At 39.4% G+C, this 24,740-nt stretch overlaps 2 protein-coding genes across 2 annotated transcripts; both read left to right on the top strand.

The window, feature by feature from the left end:
- The first annotated feature begins 6,416 nt into the window (after positions 1-6,416).
- On the top strand, positions 6,417-12,975 carry LOC129108623 (high choriolytic enzyme 1-like). The gene is made up of 8 exons (XM_054620495.1): positions 6,417-6,555; positions 7,263-7,308; positions 8,391-8,543; positions 10,059-10,176; positions 10,756-10,934; positions 11,811-11,892; positions 12,677-12,806; positions 12,889-12,975. The coding sequence occupies exons 1-7, from the start codon at positions 6,481-6,483 to the stop codon at positions 12,801-12,803; spliced, it is 780 nt and encodes a 259-aa protein (XP_054476470.1). The 5' UTR covers positions 6,417-6,480; the 3' UTR covers positions 12,804-12,806; positions 12,889-12,975.
- Positions 12,976-14,614: 1,639 nt separating this feature from the next.
- Positions 14,615-24,740, top strand: LOC129108621 (high choriolytic enzyme 1-like). The gene is made up of 8 exons (XM_054620492.1): positions 14,615-14,957; positions 16,656-16,701; positions 17,786-17,938; positions 19,208-19,325; positions 19,891-20,069; positions 20,504-20,585; positions 24,440-24,569; positions 24,653-24,740. Exons 1-7 carry the CDS (start codon positions 14,883-14,885, stop codon positions 24,564-24,566), a joined length of 780 nt encoding a protein of 259 aa, XP_054476467.1. The 5' UTR covers positions 14,615-14,882; the 3' UTR covers positions 24,567-24,569; positions 24,653-24,740.

Here is a 24,740-nt window from a genome sequence, read left to right as displayed (position 1 = left end):
GTATCAAAATGAATGTAAAAGAGTGAAAGTCTTAAGAATTATAACTTTATAACAGATTAAGAAAATGGGGTATTGTTAAATACAATTGTATTGATTAATTATATGAGCAACACACAACGCTAAATAACTTCTGTTCTCAAAGCATTTTTCACCACAGAATGATTCAATTAATTACTCTTTTCAGGCAATTTCCTTTATCATTATGCATATTTTTTAATGTAAAATCAGATCTGGGGCTTACAGCCAGATTGTGTTATAATCTATAATCTGTGCTGTGTAAAAGTAGCAGGTTGATGCTGGTTAAACAAAAATAAAATTATATTCACCTTGAGGGCAAAACGCTGCCAACCACACGGGCGTTTATACTTCTCTCCACCTCTGTAGTATGTTTTGGTGTCTTTCACGTGGGAGAAATCGGAGTTGAATTGTGGGTCCAAGTATTCCTCGGACCAGACAGTATCCTCTGGGTGGACGGTAATCTTTCCAGTTTTTTTATCTTCATTCATGTCTTTTTTCAAATTGATCTTCCCTCCTGCACAATCCAACTGACTGTAAAAGATTGTGATTGAGATTATAGGATAAAAGCTTTATGGAGTGCATATAGATTTTTAAATCAAGAAATGTGGCCAATACAAACTCAACAGGGGTTTAGGGGGAAACAATACCAAGACTCTATAACTGGACTGACGATGTTTGAACCACAATCTTTGTTAAATTGGCTTTAATATGACGGAATAATAATCCAGAATTTTGTGAATAAAACGCCAATAATTCAAGATCTATTCCCGAGGAGCAGTTCGTTAAAGTACAAAAAATAGACAAAAATGTATACAAAATTCAAAATGGCAGACTTCTGGTTCGGTTAAGAGCATCGCCCCAAGAGACACAAGATCTACATATGATACATGTGCTGACCGAATTTTGTACATCGAGGTGAAAAGTAGTGCCAGGGCTGCTTCATCTATATTTTGTAGGGGCACCGCAACCACATCTGTTTACTGCATTTTGGACTTTTAATGCGAGTGCCAAGTTTTTTTATGTTTTGAGCATTTTGAATCCCTCAAAAACACTTTCTTTTTCATGGCGAAGAATGTGTCGCAATGGCATTTCGTTGGCCGGCATTATGAATTGTGTGGACAAAATTTTATGTGGATCTGATTTACCTACTATTTGTGGCAAGCCAAAGAACAGCGACAGTAACTTCCTGTTACCAAAAGGAGGCGCTATGACTTTGATCCAAAATTGGACTGTGGATGTCTTCGGGCCTGGAGTCTCATCAGTTTATTCGTTCACGTCGGAGGATCGAAATTCGCAGATCGCGTCGCCATGACGCCGCAATTCAACAAATTCTTACAATCTTTGCAAGGAAGCATTTCAAGGTCCTCAGGATATGTTTAGAATGTGAGGCGGACGATGTAAGAGCACACAAACTGTCACTTCCTGTTGCCACTAGACGGCGCTATTAATATGATTCTAAATTGTCATATAGATGTCTTCAGGGTCAGGTAGTCATGACATACGAGAAATTTGGAGAAGATTAGAACAACTTCCTGTTTGCTGGCGAATGGTGTTTTTTTGCCGCCACGCCACCGATACAGAGTTTGAAAACTTTTTGATCTTTTGATAAATTTCCACTGCAAAGTTCTCAAGATCATACTGAACTAATTTGAAGTCTATCTAGTTTAATATCTAGGAGGAGTTCGTTGAAGTACGGCTCCTAAAAACGGTCAAAATACGTCATAAAATACAAAATGGCAAACTTCCTGTTTGGTTTAGGGAAAACCTCCAAGAGGATTTTTTGTACGTCTCATCATGTTACATTAGCCTACCAAATTGCATACAGCTAGGTGAAACACAACTGTGGGGCTACTCAACAATATGGTGATGGCTGTTTCAGACGAGAATTATGAGAATTGTCCCTGTCTGCAACTCCTTTTCCGATTATTCAGACCCCAAGTGAATGCAACACAAATCCCCCCCTGAAGAAAAAGTGAAACTTAATAAGTGATTCAGCCACATGATTTGGATCAGCTCCAAAATGTAATGGGTTTCTCCCTTGTACAATGCCACACCCTTCCATCAAGTTCCATTAAAACCAGGTAAGATTTATTTTTCATAATCCTGTTTACAAACAGACAAATAGAGCCGGTAATATTAATAATAATAATGTTCTTGCTGGAGGTAGACCTCATAATAAATACAATATTAGAAAGGTGATGATAATAATTAAAATAATAAAATATAATGATTTTCTTAGTTGAGATTAGCCTTATGATAACAATACAATCTAAAAGGTGATATAATAATAATAATAATAATAATAATAATAATAATAATAATAATAATAATAATAATAATAATAATAATAATAATAATAATAATAATTCCACCACCCTTGGGCTTCTTCAATAAATTAAACTGCAAACTGTACAAAACCCTGTATCACTTTCAGAAATAAAACCCAGCACACATGTTAACAAAAATGACATTTGCTATAGTTACCAGGTTTCATCTCCATACAAGACCAGTTGAGTCACCCTCAGAGCTTCAAGCACAACTTCTGGAGCGAACATCTTGATGCTGTAGTTCTAACAGTGGCGGCTTCTTGGCTTGCTTCTTCAGACAAAAGTAAGTGTGGAAACAGGCTCACATTTATAGAGCCTCGGTTTTAGATCCTCCCTTCTGTCTATTATTTCAGAAACTAATTCAGACATTCATTCAGACACCGGTTGAACCCGTTGATCAGCGTTTTGTTCTCTATGAACAAAACTACATCACATCTAACATAACAATGTTGCATGTAAATATTCTCTTACTAATGATAGGTGTCTTGTCCCTGATCCAGGATCTGTCTGTCTCTGAGCTCCTGTGGAGGGCCAACAAGGATGTTAGTAAGTCAACATGCACATTTACTTATTTTTTCTTTCATGAGTCTAAAGTGAAAGTTGCCAGGAGGTTGCTGGTTGATTTTTCAGCAACATTTTCCCAGAATGCATTAAAAAGTCTACAATAAGATACCATATCCGATAAGCAGACCAGTTTGGAGTTTCCTGCGGGTATTCAGGCTCCAGGGAAAAAAAGCTGAAGAGTCAGACTGTGAGAATAAAATCATCAATAAAGTCAAAATCTCAGTATTTATTTTCCAGGGATATATTAATAAACTTTTAAGGATCAAATTATACTAATTTATGCTCCAATCAGTGTAGGAATGTGAGTACATTAACTCACCTATTGCTGTAAGTCCAAATTCAAGGCATTTGCACTTGATTAAATGCTACTTTCTCTTTCTCATCCCCTACATCTCAGAGGTACATATTGTACTTTTTACTACATTTATCTGACAGCTTTAGTTTCTTCTCAGATGACAGTTTTTCATCCCCTTCCTGTCCAGGTAAAACCACGTATCTCCAGATGTGTTGATGTTGAATGTTTGTGATGAACTGAAGGATGAAGTGTTTCCTTTATGTGTTGAGAAAATCCTCCTACTTCTTCAGATAAATAAACTCTTTAAAAAGCCTCTTGGATCAGCTGGAAAATGCATCGTCACATAGGCTGATGCTTTAATGTGGAACAAACTGTAACAGGAATCTGTTTCTATTGAAATCTGAAGACACATTTTTATGCTTAGCTTTCAGTTTCTGGATAACTGGGTGTTTTCTTCTCTTCTTATTCAACTGCTGCTCAGAGGGATCTTTGTCTTTCAGTTGTCAGTCTGGTTGAACCCGTTGATCAGCGTTTTGTTCTCTATGAACAAAACTACATAACATCTAACATAACAGTGTTGCATGTAAACATTGTTATTTTAGATGTTAACAACAAACTCCTTCACTACAACTCGGAGGTAAATGTTGTACTTTTTACTGTAATACATCTCAAAGATATATATATATGCATATATTTTTATATATGTATATATATATATATATATATAAGATTATATAAAATAGTAATTTGATAATGTCGTGGATTAATAAAGTGCCAGAGAAAAAACAATAAAGAAAAAATATAAAAGTATATCAACAATAGAGTAATAAATATTAAACTTTTATTTTGTGTTGATTTTGGCGGTCCCTGTGGACAGAAGTGGTAGTGTCTCCAAGCACCAGAGTCTAGGTCTGTCCACGGTGGACTGGTCTCTGCTGGAGTCTGAGCTGAAGGAGTTTCTGGTGAACCTTCATGAAACAAAACAAATAAGTTCAGAAATTAAGTTTTGTGTAATAAAATGGAATGACACAGGGAAAAAGTATTGAACACACTTACTGAAATGTATTTAATACTTGGTACAGAAGCCTTTGTTGGTAATGACAGCTTCAAGACGCCTCCTGTTTGGAGAAACTAGTCTCATGCATTGCTCAGGTGTGATTTTGACCCATTCTTCCACACAAACAGTCTTCAGATCTTGAAGGTTCCTTTGGCCTCTTCTATGAACTCTGATCTTTAGTTCTTTCCATAGATGTTCTATTGGATTCAAGTCAGGTGATTGGCTGGGCCATTCTAGCAGCTTTATTTTCTTTCTCTGAAACCAATGGAGAGTTTCCTTGGCTGTGTGTTTGGGATCATTGTCTTGCTGAAATGTCCACCCTCGTTTCATCTTCATCATCCTGGGAGATGGGCAGATCTTTATCAAGAATGTCTCGGTACATTTTTCCATTCATCCTTCCTTCAATTATATTAAGTTTGCCAGTGTTCCCACCTCCAAACTTCACTGTTGGTATGGTGTTTTCCAGGTGATGTGCAGTGCCATTTGACCTCCAAACATGGTGTGTATTATGGCATCCAAAGAGTTAAATTTTGGTCTCATCTTACCCATCATGAGATGTTTCTTGTGTGACACCTTGGTAATGAGACACCTTTTTATAGGCCATCAGTTGGGACTGAACCAGCTGATATTAATTTGCACTGACAAGGGGCAGGATTGCTTTCTAATTACTGATAGATTTCAGCTGGTGTCTTGGCTTTCCATGCCTTTTTCACCTCCTTTTCTTCATGTGTTCAATACTTTTTCCCTATGTCATTCCATTTTATTACACATAACTTAATTTCTGAACTTATTTGTTTGGTTTTCTTTGAATGTATGGATTACTTGGGTTGTTAAAAAACAGTTAGTTAAAAACTGTTTTTGTGTTGTGAGTTCATCAGAAAACATTCCAGATCTTACTCTCACTCTATATACTTCGTATATATATATTTCTTCACGTTTCATTTTAAGGAATATTTATAACCTTGAAGCAACCTTGAGGCAATTCAACAAATTCTTACAATCTTTTCATGAAGCATTTCAAGGTCTTCAGGATATGTTTAGGATGTGTTCTTCATCGGCCAAACTGAGGCTCCTTCCGCGTCGCAGTCGCCCGAACCCCTACGTCGCACGCTCCCCTACGTCGCAGCAGTCCACTGTTGGGGCAGAGGTCAAAACAAAAACACAAGCAGTTAGGCTTTTTTTTTTGCTTTTTAGAAAGTAGTCAACTTCTCACCAGATTCCAACAGAGAAGTCAGATGTGTCTCATATTATAAAAAACTGTGTGGAGGGCCCCAAAGTGTCCTCTAAAGTATTCAAAGTAGGTAATACACAGCTGTGGCGTAGTGGAGAGCAAGGTAGTTCTCCAATCAGAGGGTCGGTGGTTCGATACCCGGCTTCGGCAGTCAATGTGTCCTTGGGCAAGACACTTAACCCCAAGTTGCTCCCGAAGGCTTGCCATCGGTGTGGACTGGATGTTGAATGTTAGTTAGAGTCTGATGGTGGCACCTTGCATGGTAGCCTGTCATCAGTGTGTGAATGGGTGAATGATATGTAATATACTACTGATTGTAAGTCGCTTTGGATAAAAGTGTCTGCTAAATGACTGTAATGTAATGTAATGTAATGTACACCAAGGGACTTTATATGGAAGCTATTTCCTATTCTATTCCATTCTATCAAGGGATGCGTTCTTTTGGGACTACTCATTGTTCAATTAAATTCCATTTTCTTTGGAAAGCTTTGTGAATTTCTATGTCTGCTTTGTATGTAGCATATTTGTTTAAAAAAAAAAGAAGATCTTACAGAAAAGCGCTTCATAGTTGGTACAGTTGGTGATGAAATTTGAACATTAATACAACAATTACGCAGGGATATGTTTTCTTTTTCAAAGGAAGTAAGCTCCCATATTATAGAACCTAATGGGAATTAAAAATGAAAGAAAACCTCTCAGACTAATGTGTTTTATTGATCGACCGGATCCATTAACATGAAGCAGGTGTCCACGGTCCGATAGCCTCACAAGGTCACGTTAAGTTTATTCTCCAAAACACACTTTTTTTCTACCACATGCATATTTTACGTATCTCAGTTATGGTGGGAATCGGCCGCATGTGTTCAAGGCAATGTGCATCTTATCACTAAAGCTGTTTTTTTCCCCCTCAAAAGTCAGCTGATATATATATAATCAGCGGCTGCAGAAGGGTCCATGTTTCTTTACTGTACATCTGCAGGCTGATATCATGACTTTCTTCAAGTGCACCCTCGGGCTCCTGGTCCTCCTCCTGCTCTCTGACTGCTCCTGGGCTGAAGAGAAGGTGAATTCATTTTCAATATCTGTCTGCAATGATTTTTTATAAATGAAAAGATTCAACATCGAGATGAAATGGGGATTTAATGTGTTATTTATGGGTGAAGCATCTTGTTTCTTCTCTGGATTCTTTGTTTAATGCCTCCTTTCATTTAAAATCTTCATCCCTATCACAACGATACTAAACTATCAAAACGAAGTCTGTATAAAATAACATTTAATTACATTAAAAGCAGAATCAAGAAAAACAAAAACAAAGTGTTTGTTTATTACAATATCAGATTACCAGAAGACTTCGTAATGCCACTCTATGTACATTATAGTTCAAAAGTTTTTAAAAATCAGCCACTATATTGATGTTTGATTACTACAATAATGACTATTTTAACAGAGATAAAAACGATATAATTCAGACACCAAATGTCTTATTTACATGTGAAATATTTTTAATCCCAAATTGAAAAATAATAAAAAAAACATGTGTTTTTCAGAAAAAATATTTTGATGCTTAGCTTTCAGTTTCTGGATGACTGGGGGTTTCTTCTCTTCTTATTCAACTGCTGCTCAGAGGGATCTTTGTCTTTCAGATGAAAGTCTGGTTGAACCGTTGAACAGCATTTTGTTCTCTATGAACAAAACTACATAACATCTAAAATAACAGTGTTGCATGTAAACATTCTCTTACTAATGATAGATGTCTTGTCCCTGATCCAGGATCTGTCTGTCTCTGAGCTCCTGTGGAGGGCCAACAAGGATGTTGGTAAGACAACGTGCACATTTATCTATTTTTTCTTACATGAGTCTAAAGTGAAAGTTGTTGGGAGGTCGCTGGTTGATTTGCAGCAATAATTTTCCCAGAATGCATTAAAAAGTCTACAATAAGTTACCATATCCAATAAGCAGAACAGTTTGGAGTTTCCTGTGGATATTCAGGCCCCCGGAAAAAAAGTCTGCAGTCACTCCACTGTGGACGCTTCATGCTCTTCCCTTTAGCTCCACCTACAGGACAAAATGTCAACTTTACACACATTGTACGTCATCATTTAATGTGAGGATTTCCAGGAAACTTGAGGAGTACGTTCATGCTCCCAGGTGAATTAATTCTACAGCAACACCGTCAAACCAATAGGATTTGAAACTCTGCTAAGAGTCAGACTGTGAGAAATAAATCATCAATTAAGTTGCAATCTCAGTATTTATTGAACATAGATATCATTTTCTCTGCAACAACCTCGGAGTAAACAAGCATTGCTGCTGTTGGACTTTGTTTTTAGTGCATGAACAGATGAGAAACAGATTTAGGACTAAATCATTCTTAAACTTTCCAGAGATTAATTAATATACTTTTAATGGTATGTGAGTACATTAACTCAACTATTGCCGTAAGTACAAATTCAAGGTGCTTTCACTTGAAAATCTTGATTTTATGCTACTTTCTCTTTCTCCTTCACTACAACTCAGAGGTTATATTGTACTTTTTACTCCACTATATTTGTCTGACAGCTTTAGTTTCTCTTCAGATGAAAATAAAACCATGTATCTCCAGATGTGTTGATATTGAATGTTTATGATAAAATGAAGGATGAAGTGTTTCTTTATGTGTCACAGGACAGCGACGCTGCAAACATGATGATTATGAGTATGATGCATTGATGTAGATTAAAGTAGCCAATAGGATATTAAGTAGTTAAAATGCAACATGCACATTAATGCAGCAGTAATATTCCTCGAGAAACATCAGTACTTTTACTTTAAGTATATTTTTGTAATAATACTGATCGAAACACTAATTCAACCAATAGTCAAACCACTGATTGACCCTTTGATGTCCTCCTCCTACAGTGCGTACAGAAGGGGGGCCCTTCGTCGTTGATGACATTGCTTATGCCAATGAAAATGAGAGAAACGCTGATCCCTGCACCTCCAACGGCTGCATGTGGGGAAAATCCAGCGATGGAAAAGTATACGTGCCTTATGACATCGCCAGACATTTCTGTAAGTAACTTAATCATTCGTAGTTCCTTAGAAACACCATTTTATTTTTTAACAACAAGAAATCAACATACACGTATGGTCAAATTAAACAAATATTTTCTTGGACGTTGTCCCAGCATAAACACATATATCCTTGACGAAGACAAAATAAATTCTGTTTTATTCGATAAAATCAACTAAATAAAGTGGTTAATGATAATGGATGGATGGAAGAAGTGAACAGAGCTATATGTATATATATATATATATATATATATATATATATATATATATATATATATATATATATATATATATATATATATATATATATATATATATGTATGTTGGTTCTGTATTTAAATTAGTTGTTGATTTTGTGAAGTACTTTCATACAAAATAAGAAATCTAAAGTCTAAGTTGTGGAACAGAAATAACTTCCTACCCTTCCTTAATGTCCAATAGCACCTCTCAATTTTTCCCATTTTTGAAAGCCTTTATCATTCCTAATTTTTCCCTTTCTTATTTTAATTTTGCTTTTATTTAACAAGGGGTTTTCCTCAGTAAAATAAAGAATAACCTTTAACGGACAAAATTAAAGCTGCACGTTAACAAAATCAAACCCAGAGGAAAAGCAACGCAAGCACAAGTTAGCAAACACAGGCACTTTGAGTGATTTCAAGCATTGTTGCATTCTGGTTTGTAATACCTGAAAAATCGTGACGTGAGCTGCAGTGCGAGCGTTGCAGCAGCTAGGGGGCGCTATAGCATGAAAGGACAAGAGGAGACCCCTTCTGTTAGTGTTTACTTCCCCTCAAAATCAACACAGCTGACCAGTTTGAGGGAGGTCCAGCTAAATAACCTCCGTATCATGGACCCCTCTCCGCCCTTTAGACGGGAATACACAAACACAGTGGTCATGTTAGCTCTACATCATATCGAACCTGTCAAGTAGCTTGTCAACATAACTCTGCTGTGACATGGTCACACATCCATTCTGGTTAAAAGTGAACCTCAGTCTCAAATCTTTCATCTGGAACTTAACAGCAAGCATCTCTTTAACTGCTTTTAAAGCCATCAGTCATCACTGTCCCCCTTCAGGACTGATGTTTGTTGCCTCCACCAGTGCTTTACAGCAGTGGAGTCAGTTTGCAGTTTGATTCCTGGCTCTTACTGTTTGCATATTTAAGTTTTCCTTGAGCAAAACACTGAACCCCAAGTTTTTACCTATTGCTCTTAAAATACTGAAGACGGGTTAAATGCAGAGGTTTGATCCCGTACTTTAATAATATATTCATTTTGACTGAAACCTGGACGATTCCTTAAACTTTAACCATGTTTAACATCATAAAATCAGATTTATTTTTTAAAAGTGAGGCGGTTTCAGAAGGATTAAACAAACGATCTTCTGTGTGTCGGTCTTGAAGACATGAACAAACAACATTTTAAATGATCTTATTTGGAATCTGGCTTGTTTACGGCAGAAATGTTTGAGCATGTGTGAGTGTATGAAGGTCTTTTCTCGTTTCCTGTCAGCTTCTCGTGAGCGCTCCATCATCGAGCGTGGGCTGCTGTCTTTCCACGACGTCACCTGCATTCGCTTCGTCCAACGAACCAACCAGAGGGACTACCTGAGCATCCAGTCCGACAACGGGTAACAAACTGTGTGTTTATGTGTAAACTGAATGCGCCTTTTTTCACTCGAATGTATGAATTATTCATTGCAATATGATGGATGTCAAATGACATCAGCTATCACAGATAAAATATTTGATTTAAAGTCTTAAACACAGCATTATCTCATATTACAACATGCTTTTATGTCAAAATGTTTTCTCCACATTTAGACATATTTGGATTTTTTTAAACTTTTGTATCTCAACAAGAATTTAAGTGAATTTAAATAATTATAAGTTGCAATTTTGGACTTTAAACTGGAACTATTGGTTGAGCAATGTGAATTAAAAACCAGACCAAATTATTGGTTACATGTCGCAGTACATCTCAATCACAGTTGTTTTTAAAACCAGAAGGGAAACAAACAGGTCTTGCTTTAAATATTACCAACGTAAGACAAAATCAGTGGAGAATTTTGTTACATTGAGATGAATAAAGTCCAAAAATGAAGCCAAGAAGGAAACTTAACTTGTTTTTAGTCAACTTTACAGCCCCTTAAATCTTATAAATAACTGAGCCATGCTGCTTATCTTTTGTTTGCTTTGTTTGAGTGCAGCTGTTACTCCTACGTCGGCCGCCGCGGTTACTCCCAGACGGTGTCTCTGGACCGTCAGGGCTGCCTCTACCACAGCACCGTCCAGCACGAGCTGCTCCACGCCCTCGGCTTCAACCACGAACAGTGCCGCTCCGACAGGGACCAGCACATCCGGATCCTGTGGGAGAACATCGAGTCCGGTCAGTACTTTGGCCTCCAAGCACTCTAACATTAAGATTACCAATATGTTAAACCAATACCCAGAAAATCCAAGGTAAGATAGATCAATTGTTAATTTTCTGCCAATTGATTAATCGCGACTAATATTTGCTGCTCTACATTAATCAAAGTTTTCTTTTTCAAATCTTAAAGACAAATATTTATCCTAAATTATTCCAAATTTAATCTCAATTATCAAAAATCACAAAATAACCTGAAGCATGTTTTCTTCCTAATTTGAACTAAAATCCTCAGTTTTGAGCCTCTTGATATGCACATTGGTTTGACTGATTTTAATTATTTTTAACAAAGAAACAAACAAGGGTCAGAAAAGAAGTTCTGATTGTTCGTCAGTTCATCAACCGCGATTGTACGTAGAGCGTACATAGTTTGAAGTGTAGGGCCAACAAACTGGATTAGTTTTTTGACTAGTTGGAAGTGAGAACGTGCCTGTTTGTGTTTGTGAAATAACTGGTGTAGAAGGTTGGTGACGTAGTGACTGGACTCGCAGGGCTCATTGGTGCTGTAGCCAACCACTAACTCACAATAGGTCCTGCAAATTCTCTTTAGTTTTTCTGTATTGTTCTGGTATTTTGTTCCCTATTGTACACCATTTTGTTCAACAAAATAGTCACGGAAGAGGGAAAATTAGGCTAGTTAGCTTAGCGTGGTCGCTAATGGGAAAGTCCATGCAGTTTATTTAAAGGAGGTATTTTTACCGACATCTCTTGTTTCATAAACTGTCTATAAACCATGTTGCTGTTAAGGAGGAGGTACAATTCAAATGTTTTACGATCAGCACTTTTGACATCTAAATGTTTTCTGTCTTTTTGGACACGTGATTTTTGTCCTCTCAGGTTGGGAGTACGCCTTCGACAAGATCAGCACGCTGAACCTGAACACCCCCTACGACTACAACTCTGTCATGCAGTACCACAGGTTGTCAAGACTACCATTCATCTAACATCCGTTCATTCAGATGACCAGTGATTGATTTTCGAATTATTTGTACTTTGAACTTTGTGTCCTCATTTTTGCGAGTACATTTTACTAAGGGACTGTACAAAAGTTAAAAGGTTAGAGAGGGATTCTTATATTTTATTTCATTAAATAGGCAAATATCTAAAAATATATTAACGGAAACCAAACAAAATGGTCAATATTGCTCCACTGTTTTTCTTTTTTAATTAATAAAGCTGCAAAATAAACAATCATTACTGCAACAGGATTGATAAACAGATATCACTGCTGATGGATTTGAGCGCCACAATATATTAAACAACCGAAACAACAATAAATAAAGATAAATATGTATTAGATCAGACAATTCTGTGGCACAATAATATTAAAGATCAGATATTTGTTCGTCTGTCTGATCACTTACATGAAGTTTGTGTTAATGGCTACGTTTCCTCCAGACAGCTTCCAAAGAGTGGACATTAATAAAGTTTTCTTTATGAGGTGACTCTTTGAAAACTCTTGACAGTAAATATCAGTCTTGATAAGACAACAAAAAATCCTCCAGCTCAACAAAAAACAGTTCAGCAAAAGAAAAAAAAACAGATGCCGTTAAACCATCCACATATAACAAATGAGATGTAGCTAAATTGGCAGATTCATTAGATATATGTAATGTGAGTTAATCAACCCATTTACACAATATTTAAATACCAATAATTTATTTTTCTTCTACCAAATATAATTCAACTCTTAATAATTCCAGGTATGCCTTCTCCGGGAACAATGAGCCCACTATGGTTCCTATCCCCAACGCCAACGTTGAATTCGGGACGGCCACCCAGATGAGCAAGAACGACATCATCAGAGTGAACAAGCTGTACAAATGTTGAACTGTAAGAAAACACATGCTGGGTTTGTGTATACGATGTACTTCTACTGCTGTAATAGTTTAACCTGTTTCTTTTTTTTAAACAGGTGATGAGAACAACTCTGACAACACGGTTCCAAATCAGACATCAAACACGATCAAAAACATTGTGTCGACAATAAACCTGCAAGCATTGAAGCCTTGTTTGTATTTTGTGCCCTTTTTGTGTTTTGCAAAATGTTTCTGAATCTGCAGTCTACTACTAAAGTTTGTGGATAAGTACTAAGTACTTTTACTTCAGTAAGAGTAGTAGTACTTGGGTACAAATACAAGAAAGTAAAAGGCCTGCATTCAAAGAATTATTTAAGTAAAAGTAAAAAGTTTAGTTAAAAGTTTTAACATTAAAACTCATAGCACTCATTGCTTCACACTCAGCTGCAAACCGCCCAAGTGCGTGGTTAAGGTCACAGTCTAAAGAAGCAAATAGAACCACATCATCTGCAAAAAGCAGGAATGCAATTCTGATGCCCCAAACCGGACACTCTCCTCCCCCCAGCTGAGCCTTGAAATCCTGCCTATGAAAATTCCAAAAAGTATTGGTGACAAGGGACAACCTTGGCGGGGCCAACACACACTCAAAACATGCTTGACTTTGTGCCGATTATCCGGACACAGCTCTCACTTTGGTCAAACAAGGACCCTATGGCTCGTAGCAATGACCCAGGTACTCCATATTCCTGCACTACCCCCAAGGCCTTCTGAACAATGAGTATTCACAAAAGAACACATCCTCTCACATGTACATATGTATGTAGGAAATAGGATAAGTCAGTTGCTGTATTACCTACTTTACCTCCTTGAGACGATGTTTGTAAACACCGGGGTTGTGTCTCAGAGAAAGTGATCCATATGTTCAATAAAAACTGAGATTGTGACGTTATTGATGATTTTATTCTCACAGTGTGACTCTACAAATCCTATTGGTTTGAGGGTGTTGCTGTAGAATGAATCCACCTGCATGCATAAATGTACTCCTCAAGTTTCCTGGAAATCTACACTTTAAATCACAACGTATATTGTGTGTAAGGAGAGACTGAATATTTACTGCAAACTCCAAACCGATAAGTAAACACTGGTCTGCTTATCGGATATGGTATCTTATTGTAGACTTTTTAATGCATTCTGGGGAAATAATTGCTGTAAATCAACCAGCGACCTCCCATCAACTTTCACTTTAGACTCAAGAAAGAAAAAATGATGATTTAGATGTTATGTAGTTTTGTACATAAAGAGCCAAACGCTGCTCAATAGGTTCAACCAGACTGACAACTAAAAGGGACAAAGATCCCTCTGAGCAGCAGTTGAATAAGAAGAGAAGAAACCCCCAGTCATCCAGAAACATTGTTTCAAACTTCAGTGTGGGAAAATGTTCAAGTTTCAAAACTTTCAAGTTTCAAAACTTTCAAGTTTCAAAACTTTCAAGTTTTAAAACTTCTCTATATTTCAAAACTTCCCCATGTTTCAAAACTTCCCCACATGCCTGGATATATATTTTTTATCTCTGTTTAAGTAGTCATTATTGAAGTCAAGAAGAAAAACATGAATATAGCAGCTGATTGCAAACACTTGAACAGTAGCGTTCATAGAGTGGCATATGTATAAATATATATAGTTACTGGAAGTTGTATTTTATATTGGTTTAAAAAAAGCCAACAGGGTAACGGCCATAATCCGACTTGGCGACAGCCAAAAAGAGGAACTCTAGGCTTCAAAATATTCACTCAAATGTTTCTAAACCATTATATTGGTTGCAAGAAAGCCAACAGGTTAACGGTCATAATTCGACTTGGCGACAGCAAAAAAGAGGAACTATAGGCTTCAAAACTGCAGTTCACAAACCAATGGATGATGTCACCATAACTACGTCTTTTTTTACGTATCTCAGTTGCGGTGGGAATCGGCTGCATGTTTTCAAGTCAATGTGCATCTTCCCACGAAGTAAAGCTGGTTTTTTTCCCCCTCAAAAGTCAGCTGATATATATATAATCAGCGGCTGCAGAAGGGTCCATGTTTCATTACTGTACATCTGCAGGCTGATATCATGACTTTCTTCAAGTGCACCCTCGGGCTCCTGGTCCTCCTCCTGCTCTCTGACTGCTCCTGGGCTGAAGAGAAGGTGAATTCATTTTCAATATCTGTCTGCAACAATTTTCCTATAGCTAAAATATGAAATGGGGGTTTAATGTGTTATTTATGGGTGAAGCATCTTGTTTCTTCTCTGGATTCCCTCCTGTTGCTGCTTTGTTTAATGCCTCCTTTCATTTAAAATCTTCATCCCTATCACAACGATACTAAACTATCAAAACGAAGTCTGTATAAAATAACATTTAATTACATTAAAAGCAGAATCAAGAAAAACAAAAACAAAGTGTTTGTTTATTACAATATCAGATTACCAGAAGACTTCGTAATGCCACTCTATGTACATTACAGTTCAAAAGTTTTTAAAAATCAGCCACTATATTGATGTTTGATTACCGTATTTTCCGCACTATAGGGCGCACTGGATTATAAGGCGCACTGTCAATGAATGGTCTATTTTCAATCTTTTTTCATATATAAGGCGCACCGGACTATAAGGCGCATTAAGCGAAACAAAACTGTCAGTCAGTCAAACTACATTACCCATGACCGTTAGCGGGTTGATGAGTTAATGATGTGGGACGGGGGAACGCGTGTTGTGTTTTCAGAGCGAATGCAGAGTGTGAAATAAAGCCGACGTTTATTTACTCCGTCCACAAAAAGCCTTTCTCAGCCCTTTTGTTTCCCACACTCCTACAATATATAAAAATACTTGAGTTTGACAGCCTTGAGTTTGAAGTCCTGTGCACACATACTGTAATATGAGAACCTTATACACACACACGTGTCTACACACACACTTGACAGGAGCCATGATATTATTGGGTCCTTATACACACACACTGTAAATGTGAACCTTATACACACACATGGTGAACCTTATACACACACACTGTGATATTATGGTGAACCTTATACACACACACTGTAATGTGATGGTGAACCTTATACACACACACTGTGATATTATGGTGAACCTTATACACACACACTGTGATATTATGGTATGGTGAACCTTATACACACACACTGTAATGTGATGGTGAACCTTATACACACACACTGTGATATTATGGTGAACCTTATACACACACACTGTGATATTATGGTGATGTGATGGTGAAGCACACTGTGATGTGATGGTTACTACTCCGCGACGCTCCTGACTATGGTGGCCGTGATGCTGCTGCGGTGCGGCTTTGTAGTTTACTAAGTCTACTAAAACATGTTGACAGAGCGCCGTGTACCACACAAAACCGCTCCGAGGTCAGTAAGCACAACCAGAATTAATCCATATATAAGGCACTCCGGATTATAAGGCGCACTGTCGTTTTTTGAGAAAATTAAAGGCTTTTAAGTGCGCCTTATAGTGCGGAAAATACGGTACTACAATAATGACTATTTTTAACAGAGTTAAAAGCTACATAATTCAGACACCAAATGTCTTATTTACATGTGAAATATTTCTGGCCCCAAAATGAAAAATAATTTAAAAAAAAAAGTTTTTCAGAAAAATATTTTGATGCTTAGCTTTCAGTTTCTGGATGACTGGGGGTTTCTTCTCTTCTTATTCAACTGCTGCTTAGAGGGATCTTTGTCTTTCAGATGAAAGTCAGGTTGAACCGTTGAACAGCATTTTGTTCTCTATGTACAAAACTACATAACATCTAAAATAACAGTGTTGCATGTAAACATTCTCTTACTAATGATAGATGTCTTGTCCCTGATCCAGGATCTGTCTGTCTCTGAGCTCCTGTGGAGGGCCAACAAGGATGTTGGTAAGACAACATGCACATTTATCTATTTTTTTTCTTACATGAGTCTAAAGTGAAAGTTGTTGTGAGGTCGCTGGTTGATTTGTAGCAATAATTTTCCCAGAATGCATTAACAAGTCTACAATAAGTTACCATATCCAATAAGCAGAACAGTTTGGAGTTTCCTGTGGATATTCAGGCCCCCGGAAAAAAAGTCTGCAGTCACTCCACTGTGGACGCTTCATGCTCTTCCCTTTAGCTCCACCTACAGGACAAAATGTCAACTTTACACACATTGTACATCATCATTTAATGTGTGGATTTCCAGGAAACTTGAGGAGTACATTCATGCTCCCAGGTGGATTAATTCTACAGCAACACCCTCAAACCAATAGGATTTGGATCTCTGCTAAGAGTCAGACTGTGAGAAATAAATCATCAATTAAGTTGCAATCTCAGTATTTATTGAACATAGATATCATTTTCTCTGCAACAACCTCGGAGTAAACAAGCATTGCTGCTGTTGGACTTTGTTTTTAATGTATGAACAGATGAGAAACAGATTTAATACTAAATTGTTCTTAAACTTTCCAGAGATAAATTAATATACTTTTAATGGTATGTGAGTACATTAACTCAACTATTGCCGTAAGTACAAATTCAAGGTGCTTTCACTTGAAAATTTTGATTTTATGCTACTTTCTCTTTCTCCTTCACTACAACTCAGAGGTTATATTGTACTTTTTACTCCACTATATTTGTCTGACAGCTTTAGTTTCTCTTCAGATGAAAATAAAACCATGTATCTCCAGATGTGTTGATATTGAATGTTTATGATAAACTGAAGGATGAAGTGTTTCTTTATGTGTCACAGGACAGTGACGCTGCAAACATGATGATTATGAGTATGATGCATTGATGTAGATTAAAGTAGCCAATAGGATATTAAGTAGTTAAAATGCAACATGCACATTAATGCAGCAGTAATATTCCTCGAGAAACATCAGTACTTTTACTTTAAGTATATTTTTGTAATAATACTGATCGAAACACTAATTCAACCAATAGTCAAACCACTGATTGAACCTTTGATGTCCTCCTCCTACAGTGCGTACAGAAGGGGGGCCCTTCGTCGTTGATGACATTGCTTATGCCAATGAAAATGAGAGAAACGCTGATCCCTGCACCGCCAAAGACTGCAAGTGGAGAAAATACAGCGATGGAAAAGTATACGTGCCTTATGTCATCGCCACACATTTCTGTAAGTAACTTAAACATTCGTAGTTACTTAACAATACAATTTACAATTCTTTTTTAACAACAAAGCAAAACAAATTAGGAAATCAACATACACATATGGTAAAATTAAACAACACATATTTTATTTGTATGTTGTCCCATGAAAATACTCATACATCCTTGACAAAGACAAAAAAAACAGGTTATTATAACAGTTAATAAATATGATAAAATGAATGATAATGGATTGATGGAAGAAGTGACCAGAGCCATATCATTATATATATATATATGTTGGTTCTTTATTTCAATTGGTTGTTGGTTGTTGTTTTTGTGAAATACTTAAAACTGCATACAAATGATAAGAATTGTAAAAGTTGTGCAATACAAATGACTTACTACACTTCTTTGATGTCCAATAGCACCTCTCAATTTTTCCCATTTTTCAAAAGCCGTTATAATTTTTCCCTTTCCCCCAGTAAAATAAAGAATAACCTTTAACAGATTAGCATCAGGACTAAATTAAAGCTGTACATGTTAACAAAAACAAAGCCAGAGGAAAAGCAACGCAAGCACAAGTTAGCAAACACAGGCACTTTGAGTGATTTCAAGCATTGTTGCATTCTGGTTTGTAATACCTGAAAAATCGTGACGTGAGCTGCAGTGTGAGCGTTGCAGCAGCTAGGGGGCGCTATAGCATGAAAGGACAAGAGGAGACCCCTTCTGTTAGTGTTTACTTCCCCTCAAAATCAACACAGCTGACCAGTTTGAGGGAGGTCCAGCTAAATAACCTCCGTATCATGGACCCCTCTCCGCCCTTTAGACGGGAATACACAAACACAGTGGTCATGTTAGCTCTACATCGCCCCCTTCAGGACTGATGTTTGTTGCCGGTGGAGTCAGTTTGCAGTTTGATTTCTTGGTCTTACTGTTCACATATTTAAGTTTTCCTTGAGCAAAACACTGAACCCCACGTTTTTACCTATTGCTCTTAGAATACTTAAGACGGGTTAAATGCAGAGGTTTGATCCCGTACTTTAATAATGTATTCATTTTGACTGAAACCTGGACGATTCCTTAAACTTTAACCATGTTTAACATCATAAAATCAGATTTATTTTTTAAAAGTGAGGCGGTTTCAGAAGGATTAAACAAACGATCTTCTGTGTGTCGGTCTTGAAGACATGAACAAACAACATTTTAAATGATCTTATTTGGAATCTGGCTTGTTTACGGCAGAAATGTTTAAGCATGTGTGAGTGTATGAAGGTCTTTTCTCGTTTCCTGTCAGCTTCTCGTGAGCGTTCCATCATCGAGCGTGGGCTGCTGTCTTTCCACGACGTCACCTGCATTCGCTTCTTCCAACGGACCAACCAGAGGGACTACCTGAGCATCCAGTCCGACAAAGGGTAACCAACGGCTTTTTCACTCGAATGCATGAATTATTCAATGCAAAATGATGGATGTCAGATAACATCAGCTATAACAGATAAAATGTCTGATTTAAAGTCTTTTAGTCTCTTAAACATAGCGTTATCTCATATCACAACATGGGTTTATTTAAAAATGTTTTTTCAACATTTAGACATATTTTTTTACTTTTTTTAAACTTTTGTATCCCAACAGGAATTGAAGTGAATTTATATAATTATGAGTTACAATTTTTGTACCTTAAATTGGAGCTATTTGTTGAGCGGTTGAATTCAAAACCAGACCACATTATTGGTCACATTTCACCGTACATCTCAATCACAGTTGTTTTCATCTTCAGAAGGGTAAAAAACAACTCCTTCAAGCTTCAAATATTTCCAAAATTAGACAAAATTTGTGGAGAATTTCTTAACATTGAAATTAATAAAATCCCAAAATGAAGCCAAGAAGGAAACTTAACTTGTTCTTAGTCAACTTTACAGTCCCTTAAATCTAATAACTGAGCCACGCTGCTTATCTTTTGTTTTGTTTTTTTGAGTGTAGCTGTTACTCCTATGTCGGCCGCCAGGGTAACAACCAGACGGTGTCTCTGGAACGTCCGGGCTGCATCTACCACAGCGTCGTCCAGCACGAGCTGCTCCACGCCCTCGGCTTCAACCACGAACAGTGCCGCTCCGACAGGGACCAGCACATCCGGATCCTGTGGGAGAACATCGAGTCCGGTCTGTACTTTGGCCTCCAAGCACTCTAACATTAAGATTACCAATATGTTACACTGATGCCCCGAAATTCCAAAGAGTAGAGAATCAATTGTCAATTTTCTGCCAATTGATTAATTGCGACTAATATTTGCTGCTCAACGTTAATCAAAGTTTTCTTTTTCAAATCTTAAAGATAAAGATTTATCCTAAAGTATCCCAAATTTAATCTCAATTATCAAAAATCATAAAATAACCTGAAGCATATTTTCTTCCTCTAGCTAAAGGTCATCACTATCAAGACGGCTTGCTATCTGTCAACGACGCAAATTTGTCCTTTTTAAATCCTTTTACGATCAGCCCTTTGATCTTTTACCTAAATACTAGTGCAAAACTAACTAACATCTAAATGTTTTTCTGTCTTTTTCTGACCCTTGTTGTTATTTTTGTCCTCTCAGGTTGGGAGTTCGCCTTCTACAAGATCAACACGCTGAACCTGAACACCCCTTATGACTACAACTCTGTCATGCAGTACCGCAGGTTGTCAAAGCAAATATTATTACTATTCAGCATCCGTTCATTCAGATGAACATTGATTGATTTTAGAATTATTTGTACTTTGAACTTTGTGTCCTCATTTTTGCGATACATTTTAATAAGGGACTGCACAAAAGTTAAAAGGTTAGAAAGGGAGTCTTATATTTTATTTCATTAAAGAGGCAAATATCTACTACCAAACAAAATGATCAATATTCCTCCACTGTTTTAGTTTGTTTGATTAATAAAGCTGCAAATCAGACAATCATTACTGAGACAGAATGAATAAACATGCATCAGCTCTGTGGCTGCTGATGGATTAGAGCACCACAATATAATAAACAACCGAAATAACAATAAACAAAGATAAATATGTATTATACAAACCCTCAATGAATCGGACGATGAAAAGTTGTGGCACCTCGCCCGGAAAGGGGAAACTGGGGCACCCTCCTTGAGCCAGACCTAGGAGGGGAGCTCGCTGGCGAGCGTCTGGTGGCCGGGCCTTGGCCCGAAAAATCTACTTTGTGCCGCCACCCTGTGGGCCCACCACTCGCAGGGATAGGCATTGGGGTCGGGTGCAGTGTGAGCCGGGCGGCAGGCTTGGGCGGGAACCTAGGCGTGCTGGCCCCCGGCATCACAGACTAGCTATAGGGACATGGAATGTCACTTCTCTGGCAGGGAAGGAACCGGAGTTGGTGCGGGAGGTGGAGTGGTACCAACTAGATATAGTTGGGCTCACCTCCACGCATAGCACTGGTTCTGGAACCAAACTCCTGGAGAGGGGCTGGACTCTATTCTTTTCCAGAGTTGCCCAGGGTGAGAGGCGCCAGGCGGGTGTGGGGATACTCACGAGCCCCCGGCTGAGCGCCGCTGTTTTGGAGTTTTCCCCGGTGAACGAGAGGGTCGCCTCCCTGCGAATGCAAATCACAAAGGGGAGGTCTCTGACTGTCGTTTGTGCCTATGCAACTGGGGACTCCATAGTTCTTCTGGGAGACTTCAACGCTCATGTGGGTAACGATGGAGAAACCTGGAGGGGTGTGATTGGGAGGAACGGCCTGCCCGATCTGAACCCGTGCTTTGTTGTTGGACTTCTGTGCTAGTCATGGACTGTCCATAACAAACACCATGTTTGAGCATAGGGAGGTTCATAAGTGTACTTGGTACCAGAACACCCTAGGCCAAAGGTCTATGATCGACTTTGTAGTTGTGTCATCGGACCTGCGGCCATATGTCTGGGAAGAGAGGAGCAGAGCTGTCAACTGATCACCACCTGGTGGTGAGTTGGATCAGGTGGCGGGGGAGGCTGCCGGACAGACCCGGTAAACCCAAACGTGTAGTGAGGGTGAACTGGGAACGTCTGGCTGAGGACCCTGTCCGAGAGGTCTTCAACTCCCACCTCCGGAATAATTTATCGTGCATCCTGGGGGAGGCTGGGGACATGGAATCCGAGTGGGCCATGTTCAAATCCTCCATTGTGGAAGCTGCTGCTAGAAGCTGTGGTCGGAAGGCAATCGGTGCCTGTCGTGGCAGCAATCCGAGAAGGAGGTCGTCAAGCTGAAGAAGGAGGCCTTTCGGGCTTGGTTGGCCGAGGGGTCTCCTGAATCAGCAGGCAGGTACCGGTTGGCCAGAAGGGCTGCAGTTACGGCGGTTGCTGAGGCAAAAACCCGGGTGTGGGAGGAGTTCGGGGAGGCCATGGAGAAGGACTTTCGAATGGCCTCAAGGAAGTTCTGGCAAACCGTGAGATGACTCAGAAAGGGGAAGCATGGCTTGTCTCAGGCTGTGCTCAGCAGGGGGGGAGAACTGCAGACCCGGACTGGGGATATTGTCGAGCGGTGGAAAGAACACTTTGAGGTACTCCTGAACCCGACCAACAGGTCCTCTGTGGTAGAGGCAGAGTCTGAAGACTCAGGGGAAGACTCGTCCATATGCCTGGCGGAGGTCGTTGAGGTAGTTAAAAAGCTCTTCAGCGGCAAGGTGCCAGGAGTGGATGAGATTCGACCAGAGATGCTAAAGGCTCTGGACATTGTTGGGCTGTCTTGGCTGACACGTCTCTTCAGTGTCACGTGGAAATCGGGTACAGTGCCTGTAGAGTGGCAGACCGGGGGGTGGTGGTTCCCATTTTCAAAAAGGGGGACCAGAGAGTGTGCTCCAATTATAGGGGTATCACACTGCTCAGCCTCCCCGGGAAAGTTTACTCCAGGGTGCTGGAAAGGAGGCTCTGGCCGATTGTCGAACCTCAGGTTCAGGAGTAGCAATGCGGATTCCGTCCTGGCAGTGGAACAGTGGACCAGCTCTTCACCCTTGCAGGTCTGTTGGAGGGGGCATGGGAGTTTGCTCATCCAGTCTACATGTGTTTTGTGGACTTGGAGAAGGCCTTCGACCGTGTCCCTCGGGGAGTCCTGTGGGGGGTACTGCAGGAATATGGGGTACCTGGTTCGTTACTATGAGCCATTCGGTCCTTGTATGACCAAAGTGAGAGCTGTGTCCGAATACTCGGCACCAAGTCGAGCTTGTTCCCAGTGCGTGTTGGCCTCCACCAGGGCTGCCCCTTGGCACCAATCCTGTTTGTGATTTTCATGGACAGGATTTCAAGGCGCAGCCGGGGGGAGGAGAGTTTCCGGTTTGGGGACCTCAGAATCGCATCCCTGTTTTTGCAGATGATGTGGTTCTGTTGGCTCCTTCAGAACGTGACCTTCAGCACGCACTGGGGCGGTTTGCAGCCGAGTGTGAAGCGGTCGGGATGAGAGTCAGTACCTCCAAGTCTGAGGCCATGGTTCTCTTCCGGAAAATGGTGGATTGCACCCTCTGGGTTGGGAGTGAGTCACTGCCCCAAGCGAGGGAGTTCAAGTATCTCGGGATCTTATTCACGAGTGAGGGTAAAATGGAACGGGAGATGGACAGGCGGTTCGGTGCAGCGTCAGCAGTGATGCGGGCGTTGTACCGGACCGTTGTGGTGAAGAAGGAGCTGAGCCGTAAGGCAAAGCTCTCGATTTACCAGTCCATCTACGTTCCAACCCTCACCTATGGTCATGAGCTTATCGCGGATACAAGCGGTCGAAATGAGCTTCCTTCGTAGGGTGGCTGGGCTCAGCCTTAGAGATAGGGTGAGGAGCTCAGACATCCGGAGGGAGCTCGGAGTAGAGCTGCTGCTCCTTCGTGTCGAAAGGGGCCAGCTGAGGTGGTTCGGGCATCTGATCAGGATGCCCCCTGGACGCCTCCCTTTAGAGGTTTTCCAGGCACGTCCAACTGGTAAGAGGCCCCGGGGTAGACCCAGAACACGCTGGAGGGATTATATATCTCGTCTGGCCTGGGAACGCCTCGGGGTTCCCCAGGAGGAGCTGGAAAGTGTTGCTGGGGAGAAGGACATCTGGAGGACCCTCCTTAGCTTGCTGCCCCCGCGACCCGGTCCTGGATAAGCGGAAAGAAAATGGATGGATGGATGGATGGATGTATTAGATCAGACGATTCTGTGGCACAATAATATTAAAGATTAGATATCTGACCGTCTCTCCGATCGCATACATGAAGTTTGTGTCGCGTGGCTGGATGTGATGATAAAGTTGTCTTCATGAGGTGACTCTTTGAAAACTCTTGACAATAAATATTGGAAAAGTAAGAATAACTTAGTCTTGATAAAATGAGAAAAAAATCAGCTACAAAAATGGTTCAGCAAAAGAATAATAAAAAACAGATGCAGTTAAACCAACCACATATAACAAATGAGATGTAGCTAAATTGTCTGATTTATTAAATATATGTAATGTGAGTGAATCAACCCCTTTACACAATATTTAAATACCAATAATTTCTACTTTTTCTTCTACCAAATATAATTAAACTCTTAATACTTCCAGGGATGCCTTCTCTCGGAACAATAAGCCCACTATGGTTCCCATCCCCAACCCCAACGTTGAATTCGGGACGGCCACCAAGATGAGCAAGAACGACATCATCAGAGTGAACAAGCTGTACAAATGTTGAACTGTAAGAAAACACACACTGGGGTTTGTGTATACGATGTACTTCTACTGCTGTAATAGTTTAACCTGTTTCTTTTTTTTAAACAGGTGATGAGAACAACTCTGACAACACGGTTCAAATTCAGACATCAAACACGATCAAAAACATTGTGTCAACAATAAACCTGCAAGCTTT

The sequence above is a fragment of the Anoplopoma fimbria genome, chromosome 19 (assembly GCF_027596085.1).
Source record: "Anoplopoma fimbria isolate UVic2021 breed Golden Eagle Sablefish chromosome 19, Afim_UVic_2022, whole genome shotgun sequence".
NCBI lineage: Eukaryota > Metazoa > Chordata > Actinopteri > Perciformes > Anoplopomatidae > Anoplopoma > Anoplopoma fimbria.
The sequence above is the reverse complement of the archived record's forward strand: the minus strand, read 5'-3'. Positions and strand labels throughout refer to the sequence as shown.

Bases quoted from the DNA above. Each gene is read 5' to 3' on its own strand.
- LOC129108621 (XM_054620492.1), top strand. From the start codon at position 14,883: ATGACTTTCTTCAAGTGCACCCTCGGGCTCCTGGTCCTCCTCCTGCTC. The intron at 14,958-16,655 runs GTGAATTCATTT...TCCCTGATCCAG, and splicing joins GCTCCTGGGCTGAAGAGAAG to GATCTGTCTGTCTCTGAGCT. The intron at 17,939-19,207 runs GTAAGTAACTTA...GTTTCCTGTCAG, and splicing joins TGTCATCGCCACACATTTCT to CTTCTCGTGAGCGTTCCATC.
- LOC129108623 (XM_054620495.1), top strand. From the start codon at position 6,481: ATGACTTTCTTCAAGTGCACCCTCGGGCTCCTGGTCCTCCTCCTGCTC. The intron at 10,177-10,755 runs GTAACAAACTGT...GTTTGAGTGCAG, and splicing joins AGCATCCAGTCCGACAACGG to CTGTTACTCCTACGTCGGCC. The intron at 11,893-12,676 runs GTTGTCAAGACT...TAATAATTCCAG, and splicing joins TCTGTCATGCAGTACCACAG to GTATGCCTTCTCCGGGAACA.